Consider the following 24,027-nt stretch of genomic DNA (forward strand, 5'->3'; position numbering starts at 1 on the left):
CTTGTCCCTTGTCCCAGCAACTGATAGCTTCTGATATGTCCACATCTCTTTCATTCCAGCCCTTCCTTTTTTGTTCATCTGTCGCCCTTTTCTCCCACCTCTCTTTGTCCTCACATCACACGTCTCCCATGTCCCACCTCCCAATATTTCTTCAGTCACATTCGCTCATTCATCATGAACATTATTAGATATCTCCTCACCTTTCCTTGTCGGATTTCATTCCCATTTTTTCCCACCCCTTTTGGTTGTCTTCGCCTATTCATGGCCATCTTTCCTTACGTATCATGTGCCATTCCTCTTTAGTCACCTATATCCTTCCAAATCTCAGATGCCCCCTTCTTCATCATTCCTCCTCAGCTTGCTGCCTCTCTACATCGCCTCATTCTCTCCGCTCTCTTTATATCTCATCGCCGATGCCCTTATTGTCGTTAAATATTCTACATATCTTAACCTGTCCATGTCCGCTCATTCTCCTCTTCTGTCTATTTCGCCTCACCTGCCCTCTTATGTTTTATCTCACTAGCCTTTCTCTCCACCCCTCTATTTTACATAAAATGTCAGTGTCCTCACCTTCTCTTCCCCATCCATATCCTCTCCCATTCTCAACCTTCTCTCCTTACTCTTCATACCTCTTCATCTCTCCTTGCTTCCATTCTCCTCCCTCACCCATCTAGACGTCTTCAACTATTCATCTTCCGCCTTTCTCACCCAGTATTCTCTGTATTCCCCTTTTACTTCAACGTAGCTCTCCTCACTCTCTCTTTGTCTGCCAACCGTTTATAAATGTCTTTGTATAGGCCCATCCTTCTCTTGGCACCTCCTATTTCTCTTCACCACCTATCCGTATCCCTCACTTCATAACCATGGTTTCTCCCTTAATTCATGTCCAGTCCTTGCCCATAAATGTATATTTAAGTATGGCTGGGGCTTTAGGCATGTCCCGACCAGGGCTTTGTATCTGAACATCACCTGTTTTGTTTTGCCTTTCGGTCCATGAGTTTGGCTCTGAGTGTGATTCTCTAATGCAGTTTAAATGTAAACAAACACAGATTCTCCTCACCCTTTTGGTTAGATCTGCAATATGTAGGTAACTCCAAAATGTCAAGTTCAAAACACTTGTGAAAAACACACACATTCACAAATGCAATAATGCACGTTTGGCAGCACATCCCATGTACATCTAACACAGCCCCAATGTGCCTCATAGTGTACTGTCACATTGCTCCAAACAGCAGTCCCCACCAAGATACACCATACAAAAGTATCCAACAGGGCGCAGAACACGTCACATACACCAGCACAGCTGAAAGTTGCCACTTAGCCATAAACACCAGGCACAGACTATCTCTTCTTAACTTCAAAGTACATATTACCAACAACAACATTCACTCACTCACAGCTCATTCATTATGACACTGCCACCCAACCCATAGCAGATTTCCATAGGATGATTCTTGAGTCCAGCCTGTGAGTGAAGTCTCCAGCATTGCATGTTGATGCACTCCCAGACTGGTGATGACACTACCGTACCTTACTGTGCGCTAGAGAAAGGCCAGTAACGTAACTCATGTCCTCATGTGCCACATCGCTTGTGTCTTCCACCCTCTGTACCTCTTCCCTTGCCCATAGTCCCTCTTTCTAACTCAATGCTCGATCTTTCAGCAGATAATCTTGTTTGGATTCTAACACTAGATCTGGTGCCATGCTTGTATGGGAGAATATCATGAGCAAAATGTTAGTTCGCAAAATATCGTAGACTACATATCTAGAACCAAAACATCCAGGTAACTTACAATATATATATAATAGTGAAAGTACATATATGTGGAGGTAATTTTACTACACCTCCACTTATCCATATATATACCTATCATCCTTATATTTTAATAGCCAATATTTGGGCTGTAATATTTTTGTATATGTGTATTCTGCCCATGATATTCTGGTAGTACACCAAACCTGGGTTTGGCCAAGCAGTCTTGCAGAACCCCTTGCAAGCCTTTCCTCTTCATACATCTTCAAGGTTGTGGTTCACTGCGACAGTGTAACCAGAAATGATGGCTCGACTGGGATCAATCCATTAGGCTTGCTCAAATTATTATCCCTAATATCTTCAGGCCCATCAGTTGTCAAAGCAGAATAGACAGTAGTACAGGTTATCATGATATAGGTTTGGAAATAGTTATTTACAAGAAAAATATTGTAGCTCTTGACATGCATTTCTCACCTGACAATATGCATGTTCTTACTGGGAACAATAAGGATTCAAGTGTGCTGTGTGAGATTGAAATTTATTTGAAGGATTGATAAAGCTATTTGTATGGTTTAAATATTTCACAGTGAAACCCTGTGTTGTGGTATATTGACATTGAAATCTTTGTTTAAAATGATGTCCATTTAGGTCACATATAGCTACCACGTAAAACTAGTGTCTTTCTCCTGTGTTACTAATAGGTGGAAAAATACAAGACGTTGATCCCAGATCTCCAGCAGAAAATTGATTACATCCGTTCTCTAAGTGAAGTGATCCGAATGCATTATCGGCAGCTGACCACAGAAGAGGAGAGCCTTGAAAACACAGTGAGAACTTTGGGATAGGATGTTAATGAAGGGCCAGTTTGCAGGAAGTGATGGTTTTTGTTAAATGCTTACGTGACCCACGACACTAGTGTTGTTTTAAATAGATCCATACTGATGGACGTGCACTGCCTCCTCTCGTGTTAACCCAACTGGTACTAGGAAAATGTAGTACTGTTAAATGACGGGTTCTTTCTGTACTGATCTGACATTCTGTCCGAACACTCTAATTTGTCCTGTGCTGCACTTTCTTGTAACCCAGACATAACTTGTCTCCCAGTGCCCAAGTTTAGTCTTAGGGGTTCTTAGTTCAGATTTAATTACTTTTATAATTTAGGGAGACATTTTCACTCAGCCCTCAGCTGTGCTTCCTGTTAAGGGGTTCTTTGCGGCTGGAGTTGATGTCCCTTGTAAACTGAGATATTTGCCCTCTCGTGAAATAAAATGCTTGGGGGACAGTGAGGAGTGGGCCTTCACTGCTTGAGAACATATGTTGTATACACTGAGCACATGTCCTCTTCCAGCACAGTGAGCACAGCTTCTGTTGAAGTTTATTTATAATTATATATATGTAAAATTTGATGGTAATGGATTTTTTTCAGAAAACACAATTTAAGTCTTTCCACTAAGACCCTCTTGAAATGAAAATGAAATGAAAATAATTTTTATAAAGCGCAGATAGCTGCCCAAAGGGCGTCCAAGCACTAAGACTAGTAGTGCAGTTTGGGAAAGACATACGGGCCGGGGGGGGGAATCTCTACTTATTGAACAGGAACGTTTTCAATTGTTTACGAAAGGAGGTCAGTTCAGAAGTAGCCCTTAAGTAGAGAGGGAGAGCATTCCACAACTTGGGCACGTTAAAGGAGAAAGAGCGGCCTCCTGCTCTTGATATCCTAATCTTAGGCACTATAGCCAAAAGGGCATGGGCTGAGCGCAGTTGTCTAGTGGGGTGATACGGAGTAATCAGAGAGAGGTTGATCGCCGGGCCAGTAGCCCAGAATGCCTGATGGGCGATACAAAGGGACTTAAAGCTAATTCTCTCTCTGACAGGAAGCCAATGTAGGCTTTTCAGCCCAGGCCTGGCAGATAACCTGTGGGGAATTTGCAATAATGTTCGGGCAGCACAGTTTTGAATTACTTGCAATTTACGCACAGTGGAGTCAGGGGCTCCTAAATAGAGAGCGTTACCGAAATCCAAACGAGATTGGATCAGGCCCTGCATTACTATTTATTTGGCTTCAAAAGGTAACAAGGGAAGAATCTTCTTAAGGATTCTTAGAAGACCAAAACAAGTAGCAGACAGTCTGTTTGCCTGATAGTCAAACGTCAGAGACCTGTCTAACCATATTCCTAGGCTCTTTATGGAGTCCTTGGGGGTTGGTGGTGGGCCCAAACAGGGGGGCCAGATCGAGTTGATAGAGGATGGAGCAGATCGACCCAGCAGCATAAGCTCTGTCTTGTCTCCATTAAGCTTGAGACAAGACTTAGTAATCCAGCTTTTAACCTTTTCTAGGCAGCTTGCCAGATCCACCCTGGCTGAGGCGTCGTCCTCCTGTGCCAGAGAGACCACCAGTTGAGTATCATCCGCGTATGTGACGATCTTAATCCCATATGTACGGACGATCTCAGCTAGCGGTCTCATGTAGACGTTAAATAACGTCGGACTCAAAGATGAGCCCTGTGGGACTCCACAGCCCAAAGGTTTACTTGAGGAGATGGTATTTCCTTCATATACCATGAAGGTTCTGTTACTCAAAAAGGATTTAAGCCACTCCAAAGCTCTACCTGATATTCCTATATCTAAGAGACGCTGCACCAAGATCTTATGATTAACCGTGTCAAATGCAGCGCTTAGATCGAGGAGGATGACTGCCACCGATCCTCCTCGATCCAAGATTTCTCTAATTTCCTCCGTAACCACCAACAGAGCGGACTCCGTCCCGTGTTTGGGGCGGAAACCCGTCTGTGAGGGGTCTAGCAGCTGATTACTCTCTAGGAAAAGTGTTAAAATACCATTTATGTATTTCTCTAGGATTTTACTGGCCCAAGGAAGCAGGGAGATGGGACGGTAATTATTAAGGTTACTAGCGTCCATATTGGGTTTTTTCACAAGCGCCCGCACCATGGCCCGTTTCCACGCAGGTGGGACCGTACTTGTGGAAATTGAGGCATTAAGTAATTTCAGCATAGTAGGAAGAATGGTGCGAGTGACAGCAGCCATTGTACGGGGTGGAGCAGGGTCACTGGGAGAGCCTGATTTAACTTGCGTCATTAGAATGGCGAGTGGTTCCGCGCTCAGCAAGGGGATCTCATCTAGCAAGGGCGACAGACTGCATATGGCTTCCTGCAAAGAGGGCAATGGTGAGTCCACCGAGTCAACCTGATCCGCGGCCGAGAATGACGTGTAGATGGTGTTAATTTTATGGAAGAAAAACTCCGCCAGATCTTCGCAACCTAATTGCGAGTTGTGATCGGTTGAGGGAGGTTGGGGGAGCTTAGTAAGGCTTTTCACAATCTGGTAGATCTCTTTGGAGTTAGAGCTGGCTTCAGAGATTTTTAGTGTGTAATATGTGGATTGAGCAGTCTTTATCTCTTTTTTGTAGGCTCTAATGGCTTCTCTATAGGTGGTTTTATCCGACTCAGCGTACCCCAAACGCCATTTCCTTTCCAGTCTTTTACACTGACACTTTTTCTCCCGGAGCTCAGCTGAGTACCAGGGGGTTTTTAAGGTAGTTTTCTTAGTGGGAAGTATAGTGTTTAGAGCATTCGTAATCCAGTTGTTAAACCTATCATTAGCTACCAAAGGATCCTGGTTAATTAGTGGTTTTGATGTCTCCAACTCATGGACCCATTGATCCAGCTGGAGTTTGGGCCAATTCCGTGCTTCCCGAAATCCCGATGTTAAGGCAGGGTTTTTGTGAGTCTCCCAGACAAAGGGGATTAGAGAGTGATCCGTCCAGGGAAGAGCGATCGGAGGATCTTCCTTCAGATTGGGGCAATTGCTGAACACTGGGTCTAACAGATGGCCTTTAGAGTGCGTCGGAAATAAAACAAGCTGGCTCATCTGAAGAGCAGAAAGGTCTCCAATCAGCTCTTGGGCAATGTGGTCAGTAGTGTCATCGAAGTGAATGTTCAAATCACCTAACAACGTAAAATTGGAAGGGGAGGAAGCTAAATCCGCAACATCCGAAGGTAGTGATACATAAAACTGTTTTACGGGGCCTGGAGGACGATAGATAAGTGCCCCAGAGAAGCTAATGTTCGGGGAGAACTCCAGACAGAAGGACATGCTTTTGCAGTCAGTAAAGGGATTCGGGGAGTGTCGGCAGGCATAGTGGTCTCTAAATATAATAGCCAAGCCGCCTCCCTTCTCATAAGGCCGATCAGTCCTTAGTATTTGATAGCCCTGCGGCAGGGCTTGTACCAGATCAGGTTCCGAATGCGGGGTTAACCACGTTTCGGTAAGGAAGACTGCATCCGGCTTGAGTTCTTCGAGCAATAAAGATATTTCTATAGAATGTTTAGGTAAAGATCTACAGTTTAGGAGATACATTTTATAAACCTGTTGCGTATCAGTAGGGGGCACAGGTTTGAGCTGTGCATTGCATTGCAAGCAGTGCGTAGGCAAATCTAAAGGATAATAAAAGTGGCGACATGTCACTTTGACTTGTGTTCCTACTCTAATTAATTCAGTTGAGTTATAGCTCTTAGTGTTCCCTGTGGGAGATGCAGGGGTTGTGGCCCCTTGCCCCGGCCTGGCGCGGACAGGCGCAGACGGGCTTGTCTTTGGCGCGCCCGCTGCGCCCGCCCGCTGCGCCGCTGGGAAGTGGCAATCATTTTATAGGCGAAGAAGCGAGGGTGGGAGGTAGCCAGCAGCTAGAGCGCTACCCCTCCGTACCCCCAAGATGGCGTCCACCCCTCTCTCGCACCAGCCCCTAATCGGCTGTGCAGGGAGTAGGGGTCAGGGAGTGGCTTGGACGAAGTGGGCGTCGTTGAGGTAGGATTTCAAGTAATCTAAAATCCACCAACAGTCTCTAAATACACAATTTTAAAAAAGCTTCAATTTATAAAAGCGTGTAGCGCCGCAATTTAAAAACAACACAGTATATTAAAAAACGTACTCTGCAATCTTTACGGCCCCCGGCTTTCCGCCTCTGGGGTAAACAGCTTACTAATCTGCACGCCCGCGTTACAACGCGGTTTAAATGCTCAGAGAGGGCGGGAGGTAGCCAGCAGCTAGAGCGCTACCCCTCCGTACCCCCAAGATGGCGTCCACCCCTCTCTCGCACCAGCCCCTAATCGGCTGTGCAGGGAATAGGGGTCAGGGAGTGGCTTGGACGAAGTGGGCGTCGTTGAGGTAGGATTTCAAGTAATCTAAAATCCACCAACAGTCTCTAAATACACAATTTTAAAAAAGCTTCAATTTATAAAAGCGTGTAGCGCCGCAATTTAAAAACAACACAGTATATTAAAAAACAAACTCTGCAATCTTTACGGCCCCCGGCTTTCCGCCTCTGGGGTAAACAGCTTACTAATCTGCACGCCCGCGTTACAACGCGGTTTAAATGCTCAGAGAGGGCGGGAGGTAGCCAGCAGCTAGAGCGCTACCCCTCCGTACCCCCAAGATGGCGTCCACCCCTCTCTCGCACCAGCCCCTAATCGGCTGTGCAGGGAATAGGGGTCAGGGAGTGGCTTGGACGAAGTGGGCGTCGTTGAGGTAGGATTTCAAGTAATCTAAAATCCACCAACAGTCTCTAAATACACAATTTTAAAAAAGCTTCAATTTATAAAAGCATGTAGCGCCGCAATTTAAAAACAACACAGTATATTAAAAAACGAACTCTGCAATCTTTACGGCCCCCGGCTTTCCGCCTCAGGGGTAAACAGCTTACTAATCTCTTGAAAAACTATACATCATAGTGGAAATTGTCCATTTACTCATAGGATGTTGTGGTGTCCACACATATTTTATCCCTTCCTGTTTTACTCCTGTGCTTCTCTGGAAAGAATATTTTCTAACTCCAACAGTTGACACAAATTTCATTTAAATTCATTAATTTCATTCAATACTGAAAGCGATGAACTAGAGAGAGTGAAAGTCATCCTCCTGGATTCAACCTAGTACCCAAACACAGTATTTGATTAATATGTGTCTAGAGATGTGTAGGGAGGTCATGCCCTTTGTAACCAAGGCTGATAGTATGTACCTTCAATGCTTGAAGAGGTTTTGTATCTTGACACCTCAGTTGGCATTGTACATCCATGTACTGTTGAAAAATCTGCCCACTAAATCTAAGTCAGTGGCTAACTCCCTGAATCCAGGCTTGACATTTAAGACCCAGTGAGACTTAATCTGCTGCTGTGTCTGCCAGGGAAAATCTATCTCCAAACACTAGCATTCTGGGTCATGGTGAAGCTAAAAGTGAGCAGTTTCTGGCAGCAATGGATTGTGATGTGGTAATTTTGTGGCTATTTCTTTCACAGATGTTAGACACTTGGGAGACGTTTCAGCGCCTATTGAAGGAGGCCTCAGAGTTCATCAGCAGCAAGCTGCCCATCATTGAAAGTAACCTCAAGCAGTCCTTCCTTGCGTTCCGAAGTGAGATGTTGAGCCTCATTGTCACCTCCACCACTGGACATTTTCTGGATCCATCACAAAGTGTCCCAGCGGTTCTGAAAGAACTGGGGGATTTACAGAAGAAGCTCCAGTCCCTTATATCAACCCTTAACAGCTTGAGCTACTCCAGGCTAACCCTGAAAGGTATTCAGCAATAACCACTCACTTTCTGCTCTGCACTTTTAAATAGTGCTTAACTCCTAGGGTAGCATCCAGAATACATCCACAGCAACTATGCTGTTCCAACAAATGCATCATCCTGCACAACAACCATCTGTCCTTACACTATGGCAAGTAACTAAGGCCACCCGCTGCATCCTAGGCAGTGACCATTACCTTTGCACTGTACAGGGTAGCTACCACAGCTTTAGAAGAGTGCTGTGAGCAAGAATGACATGTGGGGTAGTGGTATGCCAAAGTACTGGAGGAGCCTGCTGTTAGTTAGGCTGAAGTACATGGAAGCAGTACGAGTGTTAGAATAGTATTCTATGTCCTAAGACTCTGTTTGTGGTAGTAGTATGAGTGCCGCATTGTAGTAGGAGACTGCTATAATCTAGAATGATGTATGTGATAGAAGGATGTTTACTGGACGAAGGTTGTTTATGGGTCAGTGGTTTACTGTCTCTCAATTAGTATGAGATATTTGACATTGAAAGGCAGAGGCACTTGGATATAGTGTTGCAGGCATCTTAGTACAGCAAGAACTTCCTTTCCGTGTTGGAGCTCAGATTAGCCTTCTCTCTAGAATGCAGCTAGTAGAGGAACACGGATAGGAGCTGCTGTTCAGAGGTGCCGCATTTCCGTTTCAGCAAGTAGGGTTCTCATCCTATAGCTATTTTGACGCCAAAGGAAAAACGCCCTTCCTCAGAAGTGGACGTCACACAGTAGGTGTTTTGGAAATTAGTTTTTAACTAATTGTTCCAAGTAGTTATTGAATGTCTTTTCTCTTTTCTCCTATTCCACTGAATTGAATTACCAAACACTGAACAAGTTCAAGTGAAACAACTTTTCCACCAACATGAGACTGCCAACCTAATAACGCTTTTTGCAAAGACGTTCCCGCAATGTTATCTTTATGTGAAAAGTACCTGCTTGTTATCAAGATAGGACCAAAGATTTGAGAGTTTCTGGACAGCTTCTAGTTTCACTAAACAATCTGCTCCAGAGCTCTGGAGTCTCCCATTCCCGACTAGTGCAGACTTAGACGTGTCACGTGTGACATGACTCTTGAATGCCCTAGTGCAGATTCTAATCGCCTGATTCATAAAGAGCTCCATACTCATGGTGGAGGCCAGGCTGTTGTCAAGGAGTCTCCAAACTCGAAGGCTGAACCCCCGCAATGAGAACTCTCATTGTGGCCATTCCACCTGAGTGCAGAGACTCCCCCAGAACTGCGGTTCCTCCACCGTGAGTGCAGAGTCCCTTTTTTAATCAGGCCCCTAACCAACATGTGATTGCATGATTTATGTCAGAGACACATTTGGGGGCCACTAAATGATCTCTCTGTTTTTAAGATCTGTACTCTTAAACATGTCAACTGATGGTTTGTGCATTTGGAGCCCAGTATTTTTCTTATGTAGCATTTGTCCAGAGGGGCTTTCATTTCTCCTTCACCCATCTTTCTCTTTTGTGTGTTACCAGGTAAACCTTTTGACCTGTCATTCATTTCTCCTGGTGAGAAACGAGTTACTTTCCGGCAGGAGATCTGGAAGCTCTTTCAGAGAGTGACTGAACAGCTCAACACATGGAAGAGTCTGCCCTTTTCCAAGGTATGTCTGTCAGTCATGGCTATACTGTCTGTTAAGAGGCAATGTAAATCTGTTTCCTAATGCAACATCCTCTTAATATGGACTTTAGACTGTAACTAGATGGCTGATATAAACTATTGATTGCAAACACAGATTGCAGATTGTGAGCAGAGTGCTGAAACCTTTCAGCCACTCACCCCCAGTCAAGAGATCTGAGTTAAATCCATTGTTCTTTTGCTCACATGCCAACCCAGCCGTATGCATATCAGTCTTGATACTGCTCCTTATCAGAACGCCCAGGCAAGGCCCTCCCTGGACCGGAAACAAGTATCTGGGAACTATTTTGGGGCATCACCCATCATCATCGGCCAGAATAGCTTGAATACAGTGGCACAGCAAACAAGTGTATGCCCAGACTTGGATTCCATCGATTTCAACCAGATCTCTTGCATGGGGTGAGTGGGAGGTTTCAGCACTCCGTCCATAATCTTATTGTATTTGCTGTTTTCGCCCTAAGTGACTAAGAGTATTCCCAGTCATGTGTTCCTTGCACGCTGTGCCACTGGATTCAAAAGCTAGCCTGGCTGATAAGGGGTGATACCCCCAAACTGGTCCCAAGACGCTTTTTCCGGTCCAGGAAAGGCCTGGCCTGGCAGTTCGAGCTGGACTGTAAATAGGCCTGGGTGGTAAACTCTGCTCAGTTCGCAGAGTTTTCCGCATTCCACGGAGCGCAAGGAGTTCCAAGACTTTTTTCCTCCCTCACCAACTTTAAGTTGGCAAGCACGAGTGAGGAAAGTCCAACGCTAGACCACCTCTCAGCGAGATTTCTCAACGTGGGCAGTCACAGATGGTCGGGACCGCTAGCTTTGAGGAAGCTGTCGCTCGAATACAACATTTACTCAAGCGGCAGAAGGTAGCAGCACCCTCTTGCGCTGTGCATGGTGCCGTCCGCACTGATTTTCCAGCATGGGACAAACACCTGGCACTAAAAATCAGAGTTAACTGCGTGACCTACTGCACTCCACCGCTTGCGTAAGTCCGTGTAGCACAGCAGAGGTTTTTGGTCACTATGCAGAAGCTCAGGCTCACTGTGCCACTGGATTCCAGCTAGCATGGCTGATGAAGGGTAATACCCAGGAACTGGTCACAGGATACTTGTTCCCGGTCCAGGGAGGACCTGGCTTGGCAGTTCGGTCTGGACTGTTCCCAGGAGGCACAGGGTCAAGACTTATTTGCATATGGTTGGGTCCAAATTGTGGTGGCATGGTGAGCAAACGAACAATGGATTCAAACCAGATCTCTTGACTGGGAGTGAGTGTTTGAAATGTTTTAGCACTCCATCCATCATCTTGTTGTGTTTGCTATAAACTGTTTATTGAAATTAGGCACTCAAGCAATCTAATGTGAGTTTGCTTATTTACTCAGCATGAGAATCTTCCCTAAGTTAATGAACATTTAAAGGCTCTTCATGGAGAAGAATGGAATGCTCCTCAGAAGAAAATGTGCCCCTTTTAGATCTGGCTAGAGACAGCTGTTACTGTTGTGTTTCAGAGCTCATCTAATAACCAAAAAAGCTATGAAAACCACTGCAGAGAAAGGGACTTTGACTCCGGTCCTTTATAGACGATCTTCACAGCAGCTCATCTTTTCATTGGTCAGCATTTATGTAACTCTGTGTAGAGGGACATGTGGACTGTCTGTTGTCATCCTTTGCTTGGAGGAAATTTGTGGCAGACCCTACATATTTTACCTCGCTGGAGTATTCTTCACATTTTATATCATCATCCCATAGGACACTGTGGGTCTTTGTTTAAAATGGAGAAAAAATAACAGGGGTGCGGACTTCACAACATGGCCTGCCTGCTCTGACGGCGCCTATAGAAATCCCTAGGAATACAGAAATCCAAGTCATTGATTTAAAAAGGACAATGCCCTGTTGGCAAGAAGTCACAAACTACCCAGCTCAAGCTCTAAATGAGCTCCAGGACTGGTGGGACCGGGCAAGGGTGTCATGCTTGTTTGCAGCCTGATTACTGCGAGCACTGACAACAGGGGGTAACTGAGCCCTGATTGGAAACCACACAGCCCAGCTTGTGAGGAGTGGAGGTGCTAAATCCTTACTATGCAGGCCGCCAGGCTAAGAGAAAAGAGAATTTGCAGCTTGGAACCCCAATGTGAACCAGGGTGACGTTCTCCATATGACGTGGTAATCGAGCCGTGAACCACCAGAGGTGCCTTAGAAAATGCTGTTGGTGGACTTTGGTGAGTAAGCTGCTGCATGGCGCTGTCAACATGAGCCCCTTAAACCAACGCCAGGTGAGAGCAAACTGAAGGCTCTCACCTGGAGGGAATGTTTCTCCTTTGCTGTGGACCGAGATCTAGGCCTACCTTCTGAGGAACAGTACTATGTGAAGGGATGAGAACTGGAGGTAGCCTTGGCCCGCAGAATGTGATAGAGAGTTAGGACTACTAGGTGCTTCTGGATTGACCCTCCACATAGTGAGAGCATTGAGTACCTAGATGCCAAATATCACATCCATTGGCTCTTCTCAGGGCACTTAATCTTAACATGGGAACTGTTTACTTGAACCACTCACAGAAAAGCAAGACTTTAGTGGACAAGAATAGGTAAAGACAATAACGTCTATATGAATTGTATGACAGGCTGCATTGTGATCTCCTGTAGCTGTTCAGATAGCCACAGAGGGAACACTTATGACTTTCTTTTGTTTATTTGATTTATTAGGTGGCATGTGAGAGAGGGCCTGTTGTTTGAGGATTCTAAATGGAGAAGCAATGTTAGGGAGAACTAACATTGCTTCTCCATTTAGAATCCTCAAACAACAGGCCCTCTCTTCACATGCCACCTAATAAATCAAATAAACAAAAGAAAGTCATAAGTGTTTCCTCTGTGGCTGTCTGAGCAGTGGAAGACCTGGTGCAGACAGTTTGCAGCCATTTTCCCGCATTTTTTATCCCGCGGACTTTCAGTCCGCATACCATTATCCCGCAAGGTCATTGACCTCGCATACCATTATCCCGCATTTTTTCAAAACGCATGTGCATTTATCACGCATGCCTTTACAACGAATTACGTTTTAAAGGCATGTATGGTAAATGCATTTGCGTTGTGAAAACCACGATGACGAGAGAGGTAAGTGGGTTTGTGTTAATTTTTTCGTGGGTTAGTGATTGTGTAGTGTAGTGTTGTGTAGTGTAGTGTTGTGTTAGTGTAGTGTAGAGTTGTAGTGGTTGTTTAGTGTAGGGTCATGCTGGGGGTAGTGTTTTAGGGTTTAGGGTTGTGTTGTAGTGTTTGCGTAGTGTAGGGTCATGCTGGGGGTAGTGTTTTAGGGTTTAGGGTAGTGTTGTAGTGTTTGTGTAGTGTAGGGTCATGCTGGGGGTAGTGTTTTAAGGTTTAGGGTAGTGTTGTAGTGTTTGCGTAGTGTAGGGTCATGCTGGGGGTAGTGTTTTAGGGTTTAGGATAGTGTTGTAGGGTTTGCGTAGTGTAGGGTCATGCTGGGGGTAGTGTTTTAGGGTTTAGGGTAGTGTTGTAGTGTTTGCGTAGTGTAGGGTTATGCTGGTGGTAGTGTTTTAGGGTTTAGGGTAGTGTTGTAGTGTTTGCGCAGTGTAGGGTCATGCTGGGGGTAGTGTTTTAGGGTTTAGGGTAGTGTTGTAGTGTTTGCGTAGTGTAGGGTCATGCCGGGGGTAGTGTTTTAGGGTTTAGGGTTGTGTTGTAGTCTTTGCATAGTGTAGGGTCATGCCGGGGGTAGTGTTTTAGGGTTTAGGGTAGTGTTGTAGTGTTTGAGTAGTGTAGGGTCATGCTGGGGGTAGTGTTTTAGGGTTTTGGATAGTGTTGTAGTGTTTGCTTAGTGTAGGGTCATGCTGGGGGTAGTGTTTTAGGGTTTAGGGTAGTGTTGTAGTGTTTGCGTAGTGTAGGGCCATGCTGGGGGTAGTGTTTTAGGGTTTAGGGTAGTGTTTGTGTAGTGTAGGGTCATGCTGGGGTGTAGTGGTTTAGGGTTTAGGGTAGTGTTGTAGTGTTTGTGTAGTGTAGGGTCATGCTGGGGTGTAGTGGTTTAGGGTTTAGGTAGTGTTGTAGTTTAGGGTCATGCTGGGGGTAGTGTTTTAGGGTTTAGGGGGTGTAGTGGTTTAGTGTAGTATTGTAGTGTTTGTGTAAGGTCATGCTGGGGGTAGTGTATTAAGGTACTGTTGTAGTGTTTGTGTAGGGTACTAAAGTGCTTTATGGTAGTGTTGGGGGTCGTGCTGGGCATTACATTAGAGTGTAGGGTAGTGTAGGGTAGGGTAGTGTACTTTTACTTACCTTTACAACTTTTACAACGAGTATACCTTTAACATGCATGCCTTTATGTTGTAAAGGCATGCGTGCTAATGGCATATTCGTTCTAAAAGTTTTCGTTATTTTAATTTGCGGCCTAATAGTACATGCGGGATTTTTTTTGCGGACTGATGGTATGCGGACCGATGGTATGCGGGATTACGTCATATATTCGGTGCAGACCCCTCCTCGGAGTCCTTGAGGCAACCCACTCAATGTCATTAACCAAAAATGTTTTACTTGGTAGTCTGCAAACATTCTAACTGAACTGAGAAATCAATGCAAATATGCTGAGGAGCCTTGCAGACCTTAAGGCAGAAGTGAGTCCAGTCTTTTGAAAACTGAAGCAAAAATCAAAAAGTTAGAAAGTGGCAACTGTGATTTGAACCTAGGAATTAACTGCCTAAAATCTCAAGTGAAAGATATAATCCTCAAAAGTGAAGATTTGGAAAAAACTGCAGTGCACAATAATATATGCACTCAAGATCTCGCCAGTGGGGCAGAAGGACTTGACTTTCTGACACCTTTATTTTATTTGCATCGCTCCTAAGGGAGGAGCAACCTGCCACGTGCATTGAAACAGCTCATAGAGTTGACACCAGGCATGGTGGTGAAATTACGAGACACAGAAATATTGTCGTCAAGATTCATAGTTTGAAAAGTAAAGACAACATTTTTGTAGCAGCCAGAAGCAAGGATACCATAAATGTTCAGGAACATACATGCAGTCTTTTCCAAAACTTTGTGCCAGCAATTCTTCACAAGCGCCAACAATTTCATCCTGTTACTGAAAAATCTGGTGCATCTGTCGAGGTCTGGAACTGAGCCACACTACCATTGAAATAGTACAGTCACATGAAGGTACACCTGTGCTGTAGATGATTCAGACGGGACCACCACCAAAACTTAGCATTCAGAGTAGGCAGGACACAGGCCTAGATGCCTGTACTCCATGCAAGCGAAGAGAGATGTATTTGAAAGAAGAGCTTCCAATATAATGAACCGATATCAGATGCCAACGGACGAGATGAAATGACATCGCTAGTGAGAACGCCCATGAATGACGGTCTCCTCCGTGCATTGCTCCATGACTATGTGGCGATGGAGGAAGAGAACCAGTTAGACGAGTGGTGAGGCGTGAATCCAAAAACGCCATTGCTGTGCAAAAGGTACCCTGAGGTTGAAAGCAGACTCATGGTGAGTGGAGCAACAACTAAAGAAGTGAGAGCCAGCAAGGGAAGGACACTAGGAGGCTGGTGTAGAACCCACAGAGTACTCTAAACCATGCTGATGAGATTATCGATTCTAAATTGACATCAGAATTATTGCCACAGCAGCAACCTCGCTAATCCGTACCTTACCATGCAAGCACTGCCTTATTGGGTTAAATATCCCGTTGCGCTGCATAAGAGTCTGTATAGCCTGATCTCTAGGATATATCATCTGTAGTGGCACTGATAACTGATGGCTGTTCTGCAATTGTTTTTTTTTTTTTTTTTTTTTTTTTTAAAACCTTTATTGACATCAAAAGGTGAGACAAGTCGAGGCCTACAACCAAGCCGGCCGGCCGCAATGTGCAAAATAATCAGGAGTCACCAGGCAAATATTACATAATCAATCAATACAAAGCAGAGGCCGTACAATCACAGAAGGGGAAAAGAGATACAGAAACCAAAGGGCTAAAACACAGGAGTAAATAAGGCTTAATTTTATAATATGGGGAGAAGACATATGACAGGCTCACTTTCAATACGGAGGCATCCGATATCCCAAACCAACCTCAACATTAATAAGGGGGCATGGGGGCAAAATATCGGGGGGACAACACAATGCAATCAAGAAAATCAGGATGCGTGAGACACAATCAGCCCCTGAGCATTATCCTCGTAACATGCCCGCCACCCAAGACACTACCAAGCCAGAACAGAGGGATCGGAAAAACAATGCATCAAAACCAGCCCGTCATAGTAACCTCTGGGACACAGGAAGGAAAAACAAAGGGGGGGGGACGAAATGGGGAAGGGGAAGGGGAAGGGAAAGGAAAATGGAGGGAAGACAAAATGAAACAATAAAAGGAAAATAGGAAAATATGAAAAACGACAGGAAGAAGGCACGCCGACACAGGCCCCCCGTGGCGGGAAGACAGGAGACAAAAGGAGTAGCGGCCCAAGTGGGGGTATGGCGATCGGGGAGAAAGACAGCCGAAACATAGCAGGAGGATTAACGACGCCACACCCCCCACCCGAAACACACCATAGGAGGTCGGGACAGACGCGGCCTCACGAAAAAGAGATACAAAAGGGCCATAGAACCAGAAGACAAACAAAAATAGAGCCCAACCCACCCGTCCCACCCTGCACCCCTGTAGAAGGCTATGGCCCACCCTTCAAACAGCGTGCCTGTCGCCCTAAACCAGAACCCGAAATATAGCGAGAAGTAAGAAAGAAGAAAGAGACAAAAAGGCAAGAAAAGCGGAGAAAAGAAGACAGGAGGGAGGAGCAGAATAACCATAATCCGAACGGGCGGCCGCAGCCCTCCGCCCAACCAGACAAGCACAGTCAAAAACAGACCAGGACGACACCCCATCACGCGCCACAAAACAGTAGGAGAAGGGGACCTCCCACCTTTCTACGATTAAAAACAATTATGCTACTAAATCGTATACCGGGAATCAAACGGAAGTCGTACATTTCACCCCCAACCCTTTCGAGCGACAAACCCCACCCACCACATGGCAATGTAAAACCACATACTAAATACGAAATCAGCATATAATCGAGTGGGATGGTGACTAGCATAGTTACTTGGGGGGTAGATAGATCCACAAGGGAGCAATAGTCCAAACAGAAAGTATCGATGCATCAAATATCGCAGCACGAGCAATGAAAAACAGGAGTTCAGTTGCGCCGCTGGAGCGGGCGAGGTGGCCCCAATTATAGACACAGGCAAAGTCATCGAAGCAGGCACAGGAGGCAGTCCATCAATAGTTTCAGGCAACAATGTCGAACAGGGTCGCAGTACAGCATCCAAGTCCCCGGGGTCCGAACCTTGAAAAGCAGGGCGCCCCAAAGTCACCGACACACTACACGATCTTCGATCAGTGGCGGAGACACTCAAGTCAATCGAGGGGGGCGAGGCAATGAAGTCTTCGAAACAAGAGGGCGACAAGAGGAAATGGCCGCCCAAAATGGCGGCAGATCGTGGCGTCCCCACCGAGACGCCCAGGGCCAGGGAGGCGTGTAGGGATCTCAGGGCTTCCAGGATATCTCTGACCGTCGGCTCACGTCCACCAGATCCGCTCCCCACACCAATAGGCAACACGGGCCCGCCGCCACAGGGTGATTCTCGTTTCAGAGGGTCGGCCGCCATTTCGTGAATCAGCCCAATCGCCGCTCACCAAGACCCCCGGAAAGAACAGTTCTCAAATGTAGGACTTTACAAGCTCCTGGGGTCCCAGCAAGGGCGGCCTCGATGCCAAAAGGATATCCGCCCAAGACGGGTCTCCGCCAGCACCAGCACCGGTGCCCCAATCAAGCGGAGTCCGGGCCTCGAGGACCAGGGCCGTCGGACAAAGCAGCGGCGGGGAGAGACCCCTTCACAGACTCAGGTCCCCGGGCCTCTCACCCACGTCGGCCGCGCGGCCACCCGGGCAGGCCCGGGTCAGGATCGCCGGGATCTTCGCACATCGGCTCCCAACACTGGTTCTCGCTCTCGGCCAGGGCAGAGAGCCGTCGGATCCCACCGGCCAGGTCCCGGTCCAAGTCTCGCAGAGGCCCCGATCTCTCAGAGGCCACAACTCCGGAGCCACTGCACACCGAGACCCCGGGGTCGGATGGTAAGTACAAACAAGCCGTTATGTTTCCAATGCCCCAAAAATGTGTCGTCCCCGGACAGGATAGAAGACAGGATAGGCAATCAGGACGGAGGGCTGCGGGAGCCGAGCTCTAAAGGGCGACCATTACGGCCGCGAGCTAGGCTCCTCCCACCTGTTCTGCAATTGTTGTTGTTGTACGCTATGACCAGCACCCCACAGTAACCCTTTAATAATGCAGTGGTGCTAATCAGCACATACCACACGACTGTGTTCCAACATTATTCCTGTCTTTCAAACCTTCATATTCATATTCACCCAGGGCCAAATAGTTTTGCATTTGTTGTTGACGTGCTGGGGAATGCCAAGGCATCTCAGAAAAGACTCCCTTTGACCTTCCCACCGCTGCTGTTGAGGGTATGTCGACCGCACAGCCTGCCCGACAATGGGTTTTTACAGACACTGATAGGAGTAAAGAGCACACATCAACTGGAAGCCACAGCAATGGCAGAAAATAATTTAGATGTGAACTTGAAACAAATGGCAAAAATCAGCCAGTCCAAAGTAAAACTAAACACTAGAACTTTTCAATGACCTAACATCGATCCAGTCAGACGTGTTCTCATTCAGTGCCATGAAGGATAGAGTGTAAAAAGAATATCTGAGGTGGAAAAGTGCTTAGACATTACAACAGACTGAGTCCCTGATGTCTGGTTTCTGAGACGAAAGTTACAGACCTTAAAAACAGAGTAAGAAGGGACAATGTCAGAATCCATAGAATTCCGGAATAAATTAAGAAAGATGATGTTGTAGAATCGATGATCACTCATTCCTCATCTGACCTTTCTGAAACCATTGGAAATTCAGAGGGTACAAAGACTCCGGACCCGGCAGTGGAGAGAAAATGACAAGCCATGTCTAATTATTGTCTGTTTCCTTCGTCATCAACAAGAACATTTTGGCTGCTGCTAAACAGAAATAGTGGCACTTCAACATAGATCGTCATACGATACATATGTCAGTGGATAATTCAGCGGAGATCAACGTGAAAATATGAAGTTTCCTTCTGCGTATCCCCCGCCTCAAAAAAGGATTGAAAATTTGACTTATTAGAACCTGTGACAATGTTAATAACGGTGAGGGCAAAACATTGGAGTACAAGGAACCAGCAGACTTGGAATACTTCTTAGACTTCTGGAACGACCTCCCCCTCCAGCTCCGTACAGCCCCCTCGCTGGCAGACTTCAGAAAGAGACTCAAGATCTGGCTCTACAACGGAGACACAGCACCTAGATAGCCCTAGGCGTGACAGTGTTGCGCTTTACGAATGCTGTTTGATAGATTGAAAATCAGAAGACATGGAGACAATCACAACACCTTCTGCAGTTGTGGACGACGATAAGCAAAACATGCCACAAGGCCATCATAAGGCAGGTAAATTACATTGTCAAATAGTACATGAACATATGAACTTCCAATCAGACTGGGAAAGCTCGAATAAAATCATGTAGAATTGCAAGTGGAGATTCCCACTAAAAGACAACAATGGGGAGAAGTAGATTGAGAACAGTGGTCGCATCACAAATTGTTTGTGATGCATGCTGAGCCAGGAAACCATGCAAATATTGCTTGATATCACACTAGGGAGTCACATTCATGTTTTGATTTGATTTATGATAATATTCTATGTAATGTTAACATTTTCTGTCTTTATTTGCCCACTCGTAGGTCAAATACTTTACGCCTTGCATTTTTGGGGGGGAATCGAGGGGGGCACAATAAGTTAATTTTGCTAGAAGACAACACCTAGTGTTTCTGGAACACTTATGTATCTAAATTTGTACCTAATGGACATAACCAACATTACTTGACACTGTCATACTTGCTTCTACATACAGGTTGTTGACACCTATAAGACTGTATATTATGTAGTGTGATCCCATACATCACTCCTTCCCTGCCATAGGTATGGGAGACTGCCCCTCTACTGCCATCCATATTACCAGAGAGACAGAAATCATTCGGCACACCTCCCGCACCAGTATCAAATTAGATATGCAACCATAGACAATTTAGTTATTTCTGTAAGATACTGCATGGGTCAAGACCCGGAGAATCCAACAACAGCTCCTGGACTACAGTTTTAGCTGTAGGGGCAAGTTCATCATTTTAACAAGGAACATATATCTGGTTTTAGTCTGTGTACACACTCTTGCTTAGATAAACCTACCATACCTTTACATGTGTGTTCTGTATCATGGTAGTATATACACCTCCAAACTCATCTTTCCACGTCCACTAAGAAAGGAAACCTGGGATCAGCTGGACTTCAGTTTGGAAATAAGCATGGTCACCTAGCTGTTCCACTTCAGCTTGTATCTTTGAATTTAAAGGAGCTCTCTCAATGTATTAAAAGGAAAAAATACTGCAATACATGCTCTCTAAAGAGGCTGATATCGCATTAATTCAGAAAACACACCTACCGACAAACGAGTCCTCTAAGCTGAAGCGTAATTGGTTGAGATTGATAATTAGTACTAGTGAAAAACCGTACAGCCCAGGGCGCATGTGAGCAGATCTGATCTGCATGCTCGAAGAAATTTGGTGGAGCAGCCCTCATCAAACACGCTACCTCACGAGATCTTGAAATCCTTGGTCAATGATAGGGACATGTATGTATCTCACAGGAAATAATTTTTAGTGCATATATCCAAGCTTATGCATTATTTTGGCGGCTCTAGATTGACATGGGGTTGAAACTGGAATCTGATGCAAGACCCCCTACTTTATAAGACAGGCCCACTGGATAGGACAGATGGAGATGATGTCCTTGACATTATGTCAGATTACAATCTGTTGGATGTATGGCATTAGACACTCCCAAGTGATAAGGGATGCACCTGTTTATCAAAGAATCCTAACACATAATCCAGAACTGACTTATAATTACTACAGGATTCAGTGTTAGTGGACATACAAAGCTGCAGCATACAGGAGGGTGGGATCACAGATCATGCCCCAGTCTAATTGGTGCAAGGTATCAAGCTGATAAAACTGCCCCAGCACTGTGGTCTATGAGGACTACTCATTAAAGAACCCTGATGAGAAACAAAGCACTTAGAAACCACGTCAAAGAATATGTAGATGATAACACTGACTCTGTCGCATCCGCACACATGTTGTGGGCAGCCAGAAAGGTGACCTGGATCTGCAAACTCATGAGGGACTCAGCATTAGTCAAAGGGAAACAGATCCACTTGGAACACGAGGTACTTAACCTAACAACATAATTCAGAGTAGCTCCAATCCAGACAAATGGGTGCACACCTCAGCTAGCTAAGATGTAAGCAGCAGAGTGGGCATAATCAGAGTAAATCAAGGGCACTATGCAAGAGGTGGAGTGACTTGTTTCTGGAAGGAGGCGTATCGCGATGATCGAGAAGGAGTAGTTGCAGTGTGCATTCTCTTGGCCTCAGAGTGAGAGTAACACACTCTGGCATACTCTCGGGAGCGTTGGACCAAAACAGCTGAAAATAAATGCATGGAGTGGACTTTATTTTCTGACCCCGGGAGTTCAAGAGAGCACAGGTGGTGAGCATTAAATGCACTTAGCAGATGGGATGCCTCTTGCGAGAAATAAATAAGGAAAAAAAAAGGAAGCATAAAGGCTATTTAAGGGGTTCTCAAATCCCTCTTCGATGTTCCACAGGGTCTGTTCTAAACCTACTGTTTTTGTGCCACTTTATACAGACACCCCAAGAGCTTGTACATGCAGCAGCCTGCTAAATCCAGAGATTAACCTAATCATCAAGGCAGGTTGTCTGAATGCAGAGAAACAGTACATTAGTGGGACTAGCAGGCTGTATAATTCACACATGGACAAGGGAGCTCATGGTTTCAGCACTGTCTCCCCCCAAAACAACTGCAGCTTCCTGCCATCTCAAAGCCCGCTGGCAGTATGACCCCCGATGGAGGTGTGGGCATGTAGTGCATCATGCCACCCACCACCACAGTGTTGAAGGAGGGGTTGCCCTATGCCCTCTAGCAGGGCAGCAAAGCACATGGCATTATCCTTGGTGACACCCGAAGCTTGCGAGCTAGTATGGCACCTATTAGAGTGGGAGAGTATATGGCTTTATACCTCGGTATCCGTGAAAAATGATGCTGCTGGACCCCTGACCCCAGTGGCACCTAGGCAGGTTAGCCGGGTCAGGGAATTAAAAGCAGTCTGCTGGGATTGTATAGCCATTAAACAATTTGATAGCAGGTTCCCTTGGCAAGTATCTTCCAGTTATGCTGTAGATCTGGTAGAGATGATAATTGATGTCCTTTCTCCATTGTTCTTCCAGTTTCACCCTGAAGGAGCTCGGCAGAAGCTAGCGGCCTGGCAGAGGGCACTGCTGTCAATGCAAGAGTCCCTCCCTGCCGGGGATCCTGTGTTCCACGCATGCAAGCAACTTGTGCTTGACTTCGGACATTACCTACCTGTGCTGGAGATGCTGGCCAGCCCTGTGCTGAAGCAGAAGCACTGGAACGCTATCTATGCAGGTAAGTGGTACTGATGGACTGTGACAAACAAAGTGACAGCAGAGAAGGAGCAGCAGCAGGGTTCAGTGCTGCCTCCTTCTGTGGCGGTCCTCCTAAGCCTTCAGTTTCACTCGAGCTGTCAGACAGTGCTGCCTCCTCCTGTGGCGGTCCTCCTAAGCCTTCAGTTTCACTCGAGCTGTCAGTCAGTGCTGCCTCCTCCTGTGGCGATCCTCCTAAGCCTTCAGTTTCACTCGAGCTGTCAGTCAGTGCTGCCTCCTCCTGTGGCGGTCCTCCTAAGCCTTCAGTTTCACTCGAGCTGTCAGTCAGTGCTGCCTCCTCCTGTGGCGATCCTCCTAAGCCTTCAGTTTCACTCGAGCTGTCAGTCAGTGCTGCCTCCTCCTGTGGCGGTCCTCCTAAGCCTTCAGTTTTACTCTAGCTGTCAGTCAGTGCTGCCTCCTTCTGTGGCGGTCCTCCTAAGCCTTCAGTTACTCTAGCTGTCAGTCAGTGCTGCCTCCTCCTGGGACGGTCCTCCTAAGCCTTCAGTTTCACTCTAGCTGTCAGTCAGTGCTGCCTCCTCCTGTGGCGGTCCTCCTAAGCCTTCAGTTTCACTCGACCTGTCAGTCCGTGCTGCCTCCTCCTGTGGCGGTCCTCCTAAGCCTTCAGTTTTACTGTAGCTGTCAGTCAGTCCTGCCTCCTCCTGTGGGGGTCCTCGTGTGGTGGTCCTCCTAAGCCTTCAGTTTCACTGGAGCTGTCAGTCCGTGCTGCCTCCTCCAGTGACGGTCCTCCTAAGCCTTCAGTTTCACTCGAGCTGTCAGTCAGTGCTGCCTCCTTCTGTGGCGGTCCTCTTAAGCCTTCAGTTTCACTGTAGCTGTCAGTCAGTGCTGCCTCCTCCTGTGGCGGTCCTCCTAAGCCTTCAGTTTTACTCTAGCTGTCAGTCAGTCCTGCCTCCTCCTGTGGCGGTCCTCCTAAGCCTTCAGTTTCACTGTAGCTGTCAGTCAGTCCTGCCTCCTCCTGTGGTGGTCCTCCCAAGCCTTCAGTTTCACTGTAGCTGTCAGTCAGTGCTGCCTCCTCCTGCGGCGGTCCTCCCAAGCCTTCAGTTTCACTGTAGCTGTCAGTCAGTGCTGCCTCCTCCTGTGGCGGTCCTCCTAAGCCTTCAGTTTTACTCTAGCTGTCAGTCAGTGCTGCCTCCTCCAGTGGCGGTCCTCCTAAGCCTTCAGTTTCACTCTAGCTGTCAGTCAGTGCTGCCTGCTCCTGTGGCGGTCCTCCTAAGACTTCAGTTTCACTCTAGCTGTCAGTCAGTGCTGCCTCCTTCTGTGGCGGTCCTCTTAAGCCTTCAGTTTCACTGTAGCTGTCAGTCAGTGCTGCCTCCTCCAGTGGCGGTCCTCCTAAGCCTTCAGTTTCACTCTAGCTGTCA

The 24,027-nt window shown here is 46.4% G+C and overlaps 1 protein-coding gene across 2 annotated transcripts in view; it reads left to right on the top strand.

Annotated features, from left to right (window-relative positions):
• The window catches only part of DNHD1 (dynein heavy chain domain 1), a 659,975-nt gene that overhangs the window by 241,359 nt on the left and 394,589 nt on the right, over nucleotides 1-24,027 (top strand). For both annotated transcript variants that reach the window (XM_078658741.1, XM_078658742.1), the window contains exons 13-16: nucleotides 2,455-2,580; nucleotides 8,062-8,338; nucleotides 9,836-9,963; nucleotides 22,436-22,634. In XM_078658741.1, coding sequence (XP_078514867.1) covers nucleotides 2,455-2,580; nucleotides 8,062-8,338; nucleotides 9,836-9,963; nucleotides 22,436-22,634 — 730 coding nt within the window. The remainder of the gene's footprint in view (nucleotides 1-2,454; nucleotides 2,581-8,061; nucleotides 8,339-9,835; nucleotides 9,964-22,435; nucleotides 22,635-24,027) is intronic.

This window comes from Lissotriton helveticus, chromosome 8 (assembly GCF_964261635.1).
Source record: "Lissotriton helveticus chromosome 8, aLisHel1.1, whole genome shotgun sequence".
Taxonomy (NCBI): domain Eukaryota; kingdom Metazoa; phylum Chordata; class Amphibia; order Caudata; family Salamandridae; genus Lissotriton; species Lissotriton helveticus.